The 14,279-nt window shown below is 40.4% G+C and overlaps 1 protein-coding gene across 1 annotated transcript; it reads left to right on the top strand.

The window, feature by feature from the left end:
* Window positions 1-7,447: 7,447 nt before the first annotated feature.
* LOC144630031 (von Willebrand factor A domain-containing protein 7-like) lies at window positions 7,448-13,025 on the top strand. Its single transcript, XM_078488309.1, has 5 exons — window positions 7,448-7,765; window positions 8,603-8,721; window positions 9,479-9,785; window positions 10,188-10,994; window positions 11,562-13,025. Exons 1-5 carry the CDS (start codon window positions 7,531-7,533, stop codon window positions 12,173-12,175), a joined length of 2,082 nt encoding a protein of 693 aa, XP_078344435.1. The 5' UTR covers window positions 7,448-7,530; the 3' UTR covers window positions 12,176-13,025.
* The last annotated feature ends 1,254 nt before the right edge of the window (window positions 13,026-14,279 follow it).

Here is a 14,279-nt window from a genome sequence, read left to right as displayed (position 1 = left end):
AGCAAAGCCGGCCAGTTTGAGACTTGAAATGCACAGTTTGTGTCTTTTTTGAAATCCGCCATCACATGGATTCATCCCAATTTGTTACTCCAAGTCGAAAAGACTGGATTAAGAAAGTACTACATGAGCCATTGAACATGACGAGTTTGGACCCGTATGTTGGATTACCATCTCTTAGATTTAAGCTTATTTTCACTCTAGATCCAGCAAAATCGGCCAGTTTGAGACTTGAAATACACAGTTTGGGTCTTTTTTGAAAACCGCCGTTACCTGGATTCATCCGAATTTTCATTCCAAGTCCAAAGGAATGGATTAAGAAAGTAGTACATGAACTATATACAGAAAGTGACGATTTTGGACCCGCATGTTGGAATACCATCACGTAGATTTAAGCTTATTTTCTCTCCAGTTCCAGCAAAACCGGCCACTTTGAGACTTGAAATACACAGTTTGGGTCTTTTTTTGAAATCCGCCCTTACATGGATTCATCTCAATTTTCATTGCAAGTCCAAAAGAATGGATTAAGAAAGTACTACATGAACCACAGAAAGTGACGATTTTGGACCAGTATGTTGAAATACCATCACGTAGATTTAAGCTTTTTTTCTCTCTAGATCCAGCAAAACCGGCCAGTTTGAGACTTGAAATGCACAGTTTGGTTCTTTTTTGAAATCCACCATCACATGGATTCATCACAATTTTCATTCCAAGTCCAAAAGAATGGATTAAGAAAGTACTACATAAACCTCAGAAAGTGACGATTTTGGACCCGTATGTTGAAATACCATCACGTAGATTTAAGCTTATTTTCTCCCTAGATCCAGCAAAGCCGGCCGGTTTGAGACTTGAAATGCACAAATTGGGTCTTTTTTTTAAATCCGTTATCACATGGATTCATCACAATTTTCATTCCAAGTCCAAAAGGATGGATTAAGAAAGTACTACATAAATCTCAGAAAGTGACGAGTTTGGACCCGTATGTTGGAATACCATCACGTAGAGTTAAGCTCATTTTCACTCTAGATCCAGCAAAAACGGCCAGTTTGAGACTTGAAATGCACAGTTTGGGTCTTTTTTCAAATCCGCCATCACATGGATTCATCCCAATTTTCATTCCAAGTCCAAAAGAATTTATTAAGAAAGTAGTACATGAACTACAGAAAGTGACGATTTTGGACCCGTATGTCGAAATACCATCACTTAGATTTAAGCTTATTTTCTCTCTAGATCCAGCAAAACCGGCCAGTTTGAGACTTGAAATGCACAGTTTGGGTCTTTTTTGAAATCCGCCCTCACATGGATTCATCCCAATTTTTATTCCAAGTCAAGAAGAATGGATTAACAAAGTACTACATGAACCACAGAAAGTGACGATTTTGGACCCGTATGTTGAAATACCATTACGTAGATTTAAGCTTATTTTCACTCAAGATCCAGTAAAGGCGGCCAGTTTGAGACTTCAAATGCACAGTTTGGGTAATTTTTTATATCCGCCATCACATGGATTCATCCCAAATTTTACTCCAAGGCCAAAAGACTGGATTAAGAAAGTCCTACATGAGCCATTGAAATTGACGAATTTGGACCCGTATGTTGGAATACCATCACGTAGATTTAAGGTTATTTTCACTCTAGATCCAGCAAAACCGGCCAGTTTGAGACTTGAAATGCACAGTTTGGGTCTTTTGTGAAATCTGCCCTCACATGGATTCATCCCAATTTTCATTCCAAGTCCAAAAGAATGGATTAAGAAAGTACTACAAGAACCACATGTACAGAAAGTGACGATTTTGGACCCGAATGTTGAAATACCATCACGTACATTTAAGCTTACTTTCTCTCTAGATCCAGCAAAACCGGCCTGTTTGACACTTGAAATGCACAGTTTGGGTCTTTTAGTTAATCCGCCATCACATGGATTTATCCCAATTTTTACTCCAAGTCCAAAAGACTGGATTAAGAAAGAACTACATGAACCACAGAAAGTGACGATTTTGGACCCGTTTGATGAAATACCATCACGTAGATTTAAGCTTATTATCTCTCTAGATCCAGCAAAACCGGCCAGTTTGAGACTTGAAATGCACAGCTTGGGTCTTTTTTCAAATCCGCCATCACATGGATTCATCCCAATTTTAATTCCAAGTGCAAAAGATTGGATTAAGAAAGTACTACATGAATCACAGAAAGTGACGACTTTCGACCCGTATCTTGAAATACCATCACGTAGATTTAAGCTTATTTCCTCTCTAGATCCAGAAATACCGGCCAGTTTGAGACTTGAAATGCACAGTTTGGTTCTTTTTTGAAATCCGCCATCACATGGATTCATCCCAATTTTCATTCCAAGTCCAAAAGAATGAATTAAGAAAGCTTATTTTCTCTCTAGATCCAGCAAAACCGGTCTGTTTGAGACTTGAAATGCACAGTTTGGGTCTTGTTTCAAATCCGCCATCACATGGATTCATCCCAATTTTCATTCCAAGTGCAAAAGAATGGATTAAGAAAGTACTACATGAACCACAGAAAGTGACGATTTTGGAGCCGTATGTTGAAATACCATCAGGTAGATTTAAGCTTATTTTCTCTCTAGATCCAGCAAAACCGGCCTGTTTGAGACTTGAAATGCACAGTTTGGGTCTTTTTTGAAAAGCCGCCATCACATGGATTCATCCCAATTTTTACTCCAAGTCCAAAAGACTGGATTAAGAAAAAACTACATGAGCCATTGAAAATGACGAGTTTGGACCCGTATGTTGCAATACCATCACGTAGATTTAAGCTTCTTTTCACTCTAGATCCAGCAAAACCAGCCAGTTTGAGACTTGAAATGCACAGTTTGGGTCTTTGTTGAAATCCGCCGTCACATGGATTTATTTCAATTTTCATTCCAAGTGCAAAAGAATGGATTAAGAAAGTACTACATGAACCACATGTACAGAAAGTGACGATTTTGGACCCGAATGTTGAAATACCATCACGTAGATTTAAGCTTATTTTCTCTCTAGATCCAGCAAAACCGGCCTGTTTGAGACTTGAAATGCACAGTTTGGGTCTTTTTTGAAAAGCCGCCATCACATGGATTCATCCCAATTTTTAGTCCAAGTCCAAAAGACTGGATTAAGAAAAAACTACATGAGCCATTGAAAATGACGAGTTTGGACCCGTATGTTGCAATACCATCACGTAGATTTAAGCTTATTTTCTCTCTAGATCCAGCAAAACCGGCCAGTTTGAGACTTGAAATGCCCAGTTTGGGTCTTTGTTGAAATACGCCGTCACATGGATTCATCCCAATTTTCATTCCAAGTCCAAAAGAATGGATTAAGAAAGTTGTACATGAACTACAGAAAGTGACGATTTGGACCCGTATGTTGAAATACCATCACGTAGATTTAAGCTTATTTTCACTCTAGATCCAGCAAAACCGGCCAGTTTGAGACTTGAAATGCACAGTTTGGGTCTTTTTTGAAATCCGCCATCACATGGATTCATCCCAATTTTCACTCCAAGTCCAAAAGAATGGATTAAGAAAGCTTATTTTCTCTCTAGATCCAGCAAAACCGGTCTGTTTGAGACTTGAAATGCACAGTTTGGGTCTTGCTTCAAATCCGCCATCACATGGATTCATCCCAATTTTCATTCCAAGTGCAAAAGAATGGATTAAGAAAGTACTACATGAACCACACGTACAGAAAGTGACGATTTTGGACCCGAATGTTGAAATACCATCACGTAGATTTAAGCTTATTTTCTCTCTAGATCCAGCAAAACCGGTCTGTTTGAGACTTAAAATGCGCAGTTTGGGTCTTTTCCGAAATCCGCCATCACATGGAATCATCCCAATTTTCATTCCAAGTCGAAAAGACTGGATTAAGAAAGTACTACATGAGCCATTGAAAATGACGAGTTTGGACCCGTATGTTGAAATACCATCACGTAGAGTTAAGGTTATTTTCTCTCTAGATCCAGCAAAACCGGCCAGTTTGAGACTTGAAATGCGCAGTTTGGGTCTTTTCCGAAATCCGCCATCACATGGAATCATCCCAATTTTCATTCCAAGTCGAAAAGACTGGATTAAGAAAGTACTACATGAGCCATTGAAAATGACGAGTTTGGACCCGTATGTTGAAATACCATCACGTAGAGTTAAGGTTATTTTCTCTCTAGATCCAGCAAAACCGGCCAGTTTGAGACTTGAAATGCACAGTACAGTTTCGGGTCTTTTTTGAAATCCGCCATCACGTGGATTCATCCCAATTTTCATTCCAAGTCCAAAAGAATGGATTAAGAAAGTACTACATGAACTACAGAAAGTGACGATTTTGGACCCGTATGTTGAAATACGATCACGTCGATTTAAGCTTATTTTCACTCCAGATCCAGCAAACCCGGCCAGTTTGAGACTTGAAATGCAAAGTTTGTTTCCTTTTGGAAAACTGCCATTTCGTGGATTTATCTCAATTTTCACTCCAATCCAAACAATGGATTAAGAAAGTACTACATGAGACACTGAAATTGACGAGTTTGGACCCGTATGTTGATAGACCATCACGTAGATTTAAGCTTATTTTCACTCCAGATCCAGCAAATCCGGCCAGTTTGAGACTTCAAATGTACAGTTTTGTAATTTTTGGATAACCGCCATCACGTGGATTCATCCTAATTTTCACTCCAACTCCAAAAGAATGGATAAAGAAAGTATTACATGAGCCACTGAATAGGACGATTTTGGGTCCATGTGTTGAAATACCACCACGTAGATTAAAGCTTATTTTCACTCCAGATCCAGCAAAACCGGCCAGTTTTAGACTTGAAATATACAGTTTGGTTCTTATTGAAAAACCGCCATCATGTGGATTCATCCTAATTTTCACTCCAGGTCCAAAAAAATATATTAAGAACGTACGACATGACCAACTAAAAGTGACGAACTTTGGACCCGTATGTTGAAATACCATCACGTAGAGTAAAGCCTATTTTCACTCTAGATTCAACAAAACTGGCCAGTTTGGGAAATCAAATGTACATGCAGTTTGGGTCTTTTTGGAAAACCGCCACCATGTGGATTGATCCTAATTATCACTCCAAGTCCAATAGGATGGCATAAGAAAGTAGTACATGAGCCACTGTAAATGACGATTTTGTGATATTTTCCTTATTTTAATTAATGAATTTTCTGCAAATAGTGTGTACTTGTGTACGATTTTTGTAAATAGTGTGAAATAGTAAAAATCTGAAATCTGATCAAAATCTGTCGGTTTGAGACTTGAAATGTACAGTTTGGCCCTTTGTGGTCCTTTGTGGTCTGGAAATACGCCACCATATGGATTCATTGCCGAACATTTAACTCGTTAGTAAAATGTTCAGAAATTTTTATCTTTATCTTATTACTTTTTTTTCAACTATTAACCATCATATGCAATATTTAAACAATAAAAATCTAATATTACGAACACATAGCCAAAATGGATGGCCGAGTTTTTAGGAGAAAATCGGGCTAGAAGTATTAATTGCGATTATTTTCTTTAAAACCTACACGAATGAACTGAATCCGTCTCAAAAAAATTTCCGATGAACATTCTATGCCCTTGGCTATGACGAGAATGCGCCGTTTCTTGGTAGCATGCGCGCATACGTTTTCTGTTTCCCTTGTTTCCCGTGGAGAAGCAATGATGTCTGCATGTGGCTATTTCTCGGAAACTAAGACAAAAAAAGTCTAGTCTCCGGACAGCTGTAATGCTAAAGGAAGTAGTAATCCAATTCAATGAACTTTTTTGTCTGAAATCTAATAGGTCACGCCCAGTGTTAGCATCTACATCGATAAAATCTGTGTCTGATTTCAGTAATAAAATCGATTTGATTATCCCGATTTTAGATATAAGTGGCGTAATTCAACCAGTGTCAAGGTGAAATGTGTATAAAAAGATTGGATGAAATTATTACTAGATTTATGTACCACATTGAAATATTGAAATCAAAAGTGCTTGCAAAATGTATATTTTTCCTTTTCGGTTTTGGCACCAGAAAACAACAGGAAATACGAGCAGACTTCCGCCGTCTCGAGACACAAATTGTGTGTTAATTTGTTTTTCCCTATACTTGTTTTACCTACTTCAAAAATAAATCTAAATGCCTCGACACCCGCGCCCAACAACATAACCCCGTAAAAAACAGGGTTTAGTTCGTCTGCAACGCAGACTACGACCGAACTGAAAAGTAAAATGCAACAGATGCAGTGGTGATTTGTTGCAGCCATCAAAAAAAGAGTTTATTTACAGCTATTGTCTTTCAAAAATCCTTCCTTCCAAAGCATGTGGGCGAAGACCACCACTGACCTTTTGTTTTCATAAACTTCTTCAGGACTTCATAAACCGACGTTTTCTATTTCTTTTGTTTCCCTCGGAGAAGCAAAGACGTCTGTATATGCAGCTATTTCTCGGAAACTAAGACAAAAAATCTAGACTCCGGGCAGCTGTGATGCTAAAGGAAGTAGCAATTCAACTGAACTTTTGTGTCTAAAATCTAATAGGTCACTTCCAATGTTCGAACGGAAACTTTACGCCCTCCAACAAATTTAACCTCACTCATTTTTTCCGGTTTAGGCAGCCCCATTAAAGGTCTTTTCGCATCGACATCGACTGGCACAAAGCGCTTGTTTTTATAATTAATTTAAGAATGCTTATCCTCTTTTACGCTAAGTGATGAATAGTTAGTCAAGAATCAGTTAAAAATAATATCAGTTAGAAGAAAAAACGCTGAGCATACACAAAATTCCTCGTTCCTTCAGATTTTAAAAAATATCTGTCGGATCTAATAAACTGCGTTGACTGTCCCGATTTTATGATAGCTGGGGGTCATTCAGACCAGTGTCAAGCTGAAATCTGTGTAGAAAGATTGGATGAAATTATTTCTAGATTTCAAATAAAATTGCACCACCATTTTGTGATCAACAGATTGCATTGAAGCTTATTTTGAAACATAATGTTTCTCAATTTGAAATCAGAAGTGCAGATTTTTCCTTTTCAGGTTTGGCGTTAAGAAAACAACAGGAAATACGCGCAGACTTTCCGCTGTCTTGGATTGTATTGACCTGTATTGAGTGTTTGTTTTTCCTGAGACTTGTTTCACGTACTTGAAGATCTAAATAAAATCTGAATGCCTCCTCAGAACTGAAAAACTGAATAAAATACATGTACAACAAATGCAGTTGTGAGTTGTGGGGCCAACAAAATTAAGGTTGTTCAAAAGTTATGTCTTTCAAAAATCATTCCTTCCGAAGCATCTGGACGTGGGCGAAAACCCACACTGACCTTTTGATTTTACAAACTGAAATTTGAGGAAGTCGGGAACACTTTATCTCATATTATATATCTTTATCACAATTAAAGTATGATGTCACATCCGTTGAAACGTGCCAAAAGTGTCCCACTTCCGGTTACAGAAGATCACCGATAAAAGCGCGCGACAGAACAGAAAGAAATATTCTTCATCCTAGTAGCTGTTTTGAGCAGTAATTCTCTTCTAGCCATGAAGAAAGTTGCACTGCTAAGCATTGTGGCGCTGGCTGCGCTAGTGCTTTTACTCGATGTTTGCGAAGGCACTGGAGATTTCTTTGAAATCCTGGACCGAACAACCGCCGAATACCTTGTTGGCGAGTCGGAAGATCTCGGGACGAATCTTGATCGGAGCAGCAGTAGCAGTGCTGCGATTTCGGCGCCGCGAAATAACAAATACTTAGAAGCCTCGATGCAAATCATCAGAGGTAAGAAGCTTTTACGGTTCAGTTCAGTAAAAAAATAGAGAACAGAATTTGTTACGCAATTTGATATTGCTCATCATGGAAGATCTGCAGAGGCAGGGAGCAGGGAAATGACCCGTAAACCTAGGCGAAGTGGAGCTAAGCGGGTAAAACAGGGTATAGATATTTGCCATTGAGGCCTGAAAACATATTGCACGATCTTCCGAGTTTTGGACTAGAATTGATTATGGTTTGTAGAAACAAAAATACGTAATTTGTTCCCAGTCACGTCTTCGCAAATGGTCACGCAAAGCGGAAGTCATTCTTGAAGCTTTCAGTGGTAAGCCTGTATGTATTAGTCAGCGCTTTTGGGTCAGTTCTGTCACTTGGTCTGAATTGGGCTAGGGTTTCGAGAAGCAAAAAACTTCCCCCCGTCCCACCCCATCAAAAGTGTAACTAGCGCCCGAGTGGCGGAGGGTAGGAGGAGGGTGTAAACCGAGCGCAAAGCTATGTATAAAAGGGGAAGACAGCGCTCCAGAGCTCTAAAGGACAACGACAGTTGGACAGGACGAAAATGGGTAATTTGGAAAATGGGATCTGCTGTAAATGCAATTGAACGTTTTGCGCGTGTATATGTCATGATCTGAGGCTGTTCAGTCTGTATTGAATTGGACTAACCCTCCGTGGGCCGGGGTGGGGGGTGGAAAAAGAGTGAGGGCATGTTCCTTAGGATAATTGGAGCCCCTGCCAAAATATGACAATCTATAGAGAGAATTTTTATTCTCTGATACATTGAACTTGACACGCAGTTGCGGTACAAGCATTACAAGCATGGACATGTGTTCTTTTCTTTCTCCACAGGAATGGCTGAAGCAAAGACCACACGGGGAAGATCAAATTCAAAGCGGCTAGCAGGCTACATCAAAAAAGCCGTCAGAGATGGGGAAATACCTAAAGCACGACAGATGATCGGCCATTTGGTGAGAAATTTAATCAGAGAGAGCAGCTCTGTTAGTAAACGTGTATAAAACTGCGTGGAATGCACTCAGAATTCACACGAGTACACGCGAGCTTGCGAGGGGCGAGAACTTCCATTCGAGGGGGAATTCAAAAGTACATCGCGAGAATATTCTGGGTCTTTCTGAGTTGTTTTTGTCGTCGCGTTGTTGTTATTGTTGTTGTTGTTGTTGTTGTTGTTGTTGTTGTTGTTGTTGTTGTTGTTGTTATTGTTGTTTTTGCTCAGTGAATTGAAAGAGAAACGGAATTTCTAAAAGGAAGGAAGGAAGTTTAACTCAAAAGAAAAATATAAAGAGGGAAAGGAAAGCGGCGAAAGAAGTGATCAAGGATTTCATTCAAATTGCCATCAGTTCTTCACGGATTCTTGTTTAATTTAGAAAGACGTTCATATAACAATGTTGCAGCTTAGGGTAGAAACTAATGAAAAGAAATTCGTACAATCAGGCCATTGGGTTTAAGGGTCTGAAAAGAGTTATATGTAATGTCATTAAGCTGTTCAGAACAATTAGAAGTACTGCTTTAAAATTATTCGCTTGTTGGTGGGTTAGGTTATCAGAAAATTTTGCACTGTCAAGTATCGTCCTCATAAAATTCTTCTTCTTCTTCTTCTTCTTCTTCTTCTTCTTCTTCTTCTTCTTCTTCTTCTTCTTCTTGCTTCTTTCCTCCTCCGTTCTTTGTCTTAAATATTAATTTTTTTCTCCTTTCTCTTCTTCGAAACAGATCCGTCCCGAATGCCACTGCCCACCGGAGCAAGGCCGATGCCGGAAATCAGATCTACCACGTCACTGTAGAAAAAAGAAACCCAACAAGCACGAAAACGTGCTTAAAAAGCTTCGTGCTATCCTGGATGATACAGATTTCGATATTCTGTTGGGAATCAATGGCGACGTGTCGCTTATTTTCGTGATAGATACCACTGGTAGTATGGGCGACGAGATAGAAGCCGCTAAAGAAATTGCCCGGGCCATCGCCGCTCATCAAAGAGACGCGCCTGTGAATTTTATTTTGGCACCATTCAGCGATCCAAGTAAGTACCGTGAAGTACCTTGAAGTTAGTAACTTTAAATGCCAATAACTGACAAAACAAAGTTTAAATTTTTTAAAAAATTCTGTAGATAGGGTTCAGAGTCACCATAAATTTTCGAACTGAATAAATTAGCTCGGAAGGCCGTAACTTCGCTGTTGAAAAAGGTGGGAAGGGGAGGGCCAAGCGAAGAAAGGCCCTGCTTCTGTACAGTTAAGAAGAAAAAAAGAGAGAGAGAGAAAGAGATGTACAGCCTTTTGTTGTTTCAGCCATGCCTAGCCGTCTTTTGAGATCGTCACACGACCTCCATGTCCGTTCTTTGAGATCGTCACGAAAGGAGCTTAGCAGGTTATGGCTACCCTAGAGCCGCCACTGATATAGGTGACTTTTTTCCCTTTCTTGCAGCCTGGGGAAACACTTTCAGATGTCCTAATGAAACATCATTTGTCGAAGCTCTGAACACTCTCACAGCGGCGGGAGGCAAGGACTGTCCTGAACTGACTTTCAACGGAATCATTGACGCCATAGAGAAGGGTGACCCTATTCCAGGCTCGCCAATGTTCGTGTTTACCGACGCCGGTGCCAAAGAAGGAGAAAGGCCAAAATACACTCTAGACAATGCACTTGGTTTGGCCCTGAAATACTTCATCCCGGTGAACTTTTTCTACAGCACTGAATCTGGTAGCTGCGGGTCTTTCCAAAGCCATGACGCTCTTGTGAATCTTTTGGACGGTACTGGGGGATTTGGAATGCAGTTTAACTCCTCTGGGGAGATACAGAGAATGGGAGGTGTTGTGTCTATGGCTCTAGACGGCACAGCAACTATACTCGAAGGAAGGTCAAGTGAAGCTGGTGGTAGATTGAAACGACGCTCATCAGCGAGAGACAAGACCTATACTCTTCCTGTAGATGATACGGTCGAGTCATTAATCGTCACCTACTTCGCCTCATCTGAAGCAGATCTCGTAGAGCTGCGCAATCCAGCCAGATTACCTCAGCCTCGCACAGAAGCCCTCGCCCAAGGAGGAGTGTGGATTATCAAGAACCCCACCCAGGGCCTGTGGGAGCTGTTTATCCCGGCTGAGGTTGGAACTCACTCATTCAAGGTCAAGTCGAGCAGCAGATTCAACTTGGAGTTTGATTTCTTCTTCCTTCTAAGGAAAATGCTTGGAAGGCGATTGTATGAACATCCAATTGATTACCCCTTATTAGGTGAGGAACAGTTTTTGAGCGTTATTTTCTACACGGAACTGTTTGATAGATATTAAGTCAGAAAGAACTATTAATTCACTTTTCCACATGAACTGCAGTTACCTCCTTTCGTTTCCCCACAAGACAGACCATGGGAGATCTAGTCAGCCAGTTAGCCAGTCAGTCAGCCAGCCAGTCAGCCAGCCAGCCAGCCAGTCAGTCAGTCAGTCAGTCAGTCAGTCAGTCAGCCAGCCAGCCAGCCAGTCAGTCAGTCAGTCAGTCAGTTAGTCAGTCAGTCAGTCAGTCAGTCAGTCAGTCAGTCAGGCAGTCAGTCAGTCAGTCAAGCAGTCAGTCAGTCAGTCAGTCAGTCAGTCAGTCAGTCAGTCAGTCAGTCAGTCAGTCAGTCAGTCAGTCAGTCAGATAGCTCAATCAGTAACTTAGTCAGGCAGTTAGTCTTCTTTTGAAACTCAGAAATTAAAGCAAATTAAGCAATCAGGTGTTTCTCAAGAAGATAGCAAACTTACAAAAACGTTCTGATGCATATACACTGCGTTAACAGCAATCTCATTATTTCGCTTTCAATTTCAGGCCAAGACGCAACAGTAAGCCTTGTTATTCCATTAAAGAAACGCTTGAATCTGCCCTCTCTCCGTCTGTCTCTTGTGGACGGCTCAGGGCAAGTCCTCCTGAATGCCAATCTGGCCACGCCCAGTTTGGTTGGAACATTTCGTCCTCCTTTGGTACCTTTCAAATTCAAGCTGTCCGGAAGAACAGCTGGTGGTCGGTCCTTCCAGAGGATATCGCGCAACTTCATCAAGGCGAAAAACGTCTTGCTTCGCTTGCAGAGAGGACAGGACTACAAAACGCTGGAGTGTGGAACGACCTTACGACTGTCCTTCATTCTTGATTACAACGGTGCAAAAGGCGAGATATTTGACGTCTTCGTGAATTCATCACTGGTCACAAAGACCGCCACCAACTCTACGAAGCGTGCCATTCAAACTCGTTATAGGAAAACGGTACAAAATGTAATGCCAGATCGCGAGGTTTTCTTTACTGTGTACTTGAAAACTCCGAGAGATGTCACGGGTATTCTCGATGAATGGGACACCATCAAAGTGGCTGTGAAGAAAATTCCTGCCTCGAACGACGCAGATGTTGCGTCATTCACTGACCATTTCAAAGTGACGTGCTCACCATAAAGGAAAAAATACGCTCCTGACTAGAGAACGCTTGCTGTATGAGTAGTTGCTGCTGTATTTTGTCCAATGATACCTGCTAGTTGCTTGCTGTTACAGAACTGAAATTAGGCCAGGCCCAGGTGAATGGACGCGCCATAGTGACTCATAGACACGATTTTCAGGTGTTAGAACGTTTTTGTTTTGATTGACTGCCGGGTGTTATTCTGTGCGTTTGCTTTTAGCTTGTGTTTGTTCTTCTCTTAGTGATTTGCTGAAAAAACCCGTCGTGTGTAATCTTCTAACCAATCGGGACAAATACGCTGTCTATTCAACTAATCAGGAGTCAAACAACTTGGCTTCCGCGCGCGTTTTCTCGCGCTTACAATTTGGCGCGTGGGTTACATATATCGTGCTTCAAGTTCTGATTGGTTGAAATGACGCTGTTTGCGTTTGTTAGGATTGGCCAGGTATTGCACGTGATCACTTTCGATAGCCATCATAAAAACTTTTCTGAGAATAGAATAGATAGTTCTTGAGAATTATGGAATCGTATCAGAACAAGCTCTAAAATCGAACTCGCCCAAGGGGAAAGAAAGTAGCTAGAAATGAAAATTTTGTACTTAGTCTCGAGCTCGATTAAACTATTTGATGTGAACAGCACGCTTGCCTTAATAACTAAAATGCCTAGCCAAAATTTTTGATAATAAAGCTATCGAAGTATTAAAAGTAGGAGTCCTGTCATCGGGATATAAACCGTTTATTTATGCAAAACCCCTTGTAGAGGTACACATAGAGTTTCCAAACCTTACTATTCATTGAGATAGAGTGAGACACTCAGCTTGGCGCCACAACAGCCTCGTCAACAATTCAGGGGTTCTGAGTTAAAATTCAGACCGGCCAGGAAAAACTTCAGTAGTGTAGCAGCTCATAAGCCTTTTACCCTTTAATAATTATGATGAATTTGATGAATTTCCATGTAAAAATGTACAATATTTTACTTTGGCGGAAGCGCATAAGCCAAAATTCGATTTTTTTTTTTTTTGCTGAACCGTTCCGATTTTTTTCCTTGCTCCTTTCCTTTTCGTTTTTCTCTGCTTCCTATTTCTCGTGAGTCATAAGTAGTTGAATGGCTATTCTTTCAAATCCCGGAAATCCGGGTGTAGAATATTAAGGGTTAAGCCGGTTTGTAATTCTGCTGGTCCTCTAGTACACTGTGAGGACCTTTCGGCAAAGCCTGGGTGCACAACATAACTAAAAAAAACTCAAATTCTAGAAACAAACTGCTAAAAGACTTAGGAAATTTCTAGAAAGTAAACTGCCATACAGAAAGGACGTCACTTTTGTCAATCAAATCACTGGCAAGCATAATCCCATAACAAGCGTTTGGATTTGCAGGCAAGCCTTACCACCAAAGGTGCGTTACTGGCTGCACTTGCGACGGTTCATTCCTTGTCACGCAACGACGCATCTCACTGCTACGGGGCCGTCCTGTTATTCAATTACCAAAACAAACATCAAAATATGAATAACTGGTATTTTATTTTATTCTCTAACACAAAACACTGCGAGGTTACAATAAGGTGTAACAAGGATAAACAAAATAGAAACCAGCATTTACGCTAAAAAACGCAGTCGTTTCAGGCAGATTTGAAAGCTTGAGAGACCATAAGAACGCGAGCTGGAAATGAAACGTACGTGACAAAACGAAAAACAGTCTACGGGTGGCTGGCGTGACACAAGCCGTTACAAAGATTATTCATTGCAAATACAAATAATTTCACTCTTCAAATAGTGCCCACAACTGAAGAGAGACGGCAGAAATTTCATTATTTGCCGTTTGCCGTAAACGTCATGCTTAACCTCTCTAATGTAATTTTAAAGTTTTTTTTTTCGCTAGGAGGAAATTGAAATGGTCGTATTTTGAGGAGTGAATATTTGAGACATGTGGAAGGGAGATGATCTTGCTAAATTAAATACTGTGCTAAGGAAAACAAATTTATTATATCGCCTTCAAGGAACTTTTGTTTGTTTCTGTACAGCTTTTTTTAACCACCTCCACCTAAAACCCTGTTATTCACCTCGACACTGATCAAAAAAGAAAACAAAAAACAATTGCTAGGTAGAT

The sequence above is a fragment of the Oculina patagonica genome, chromosome 11 (genome assembly GCF_052425735.1).
Source record: "Oculina patagonica isolate OP01 chromosome 11, crgOcupat, whole genome shotgun sequence".
Classification (NCBI taxonomy): Eukaryota; Metazoa; Cnidaria; class Anthozoa; order Scleractinia; family Oculinidae; genus Oculina; species Oculina patagonica.
This window is presented reverse-complemented; position numbering and strand designations above follow the sequence as displayed.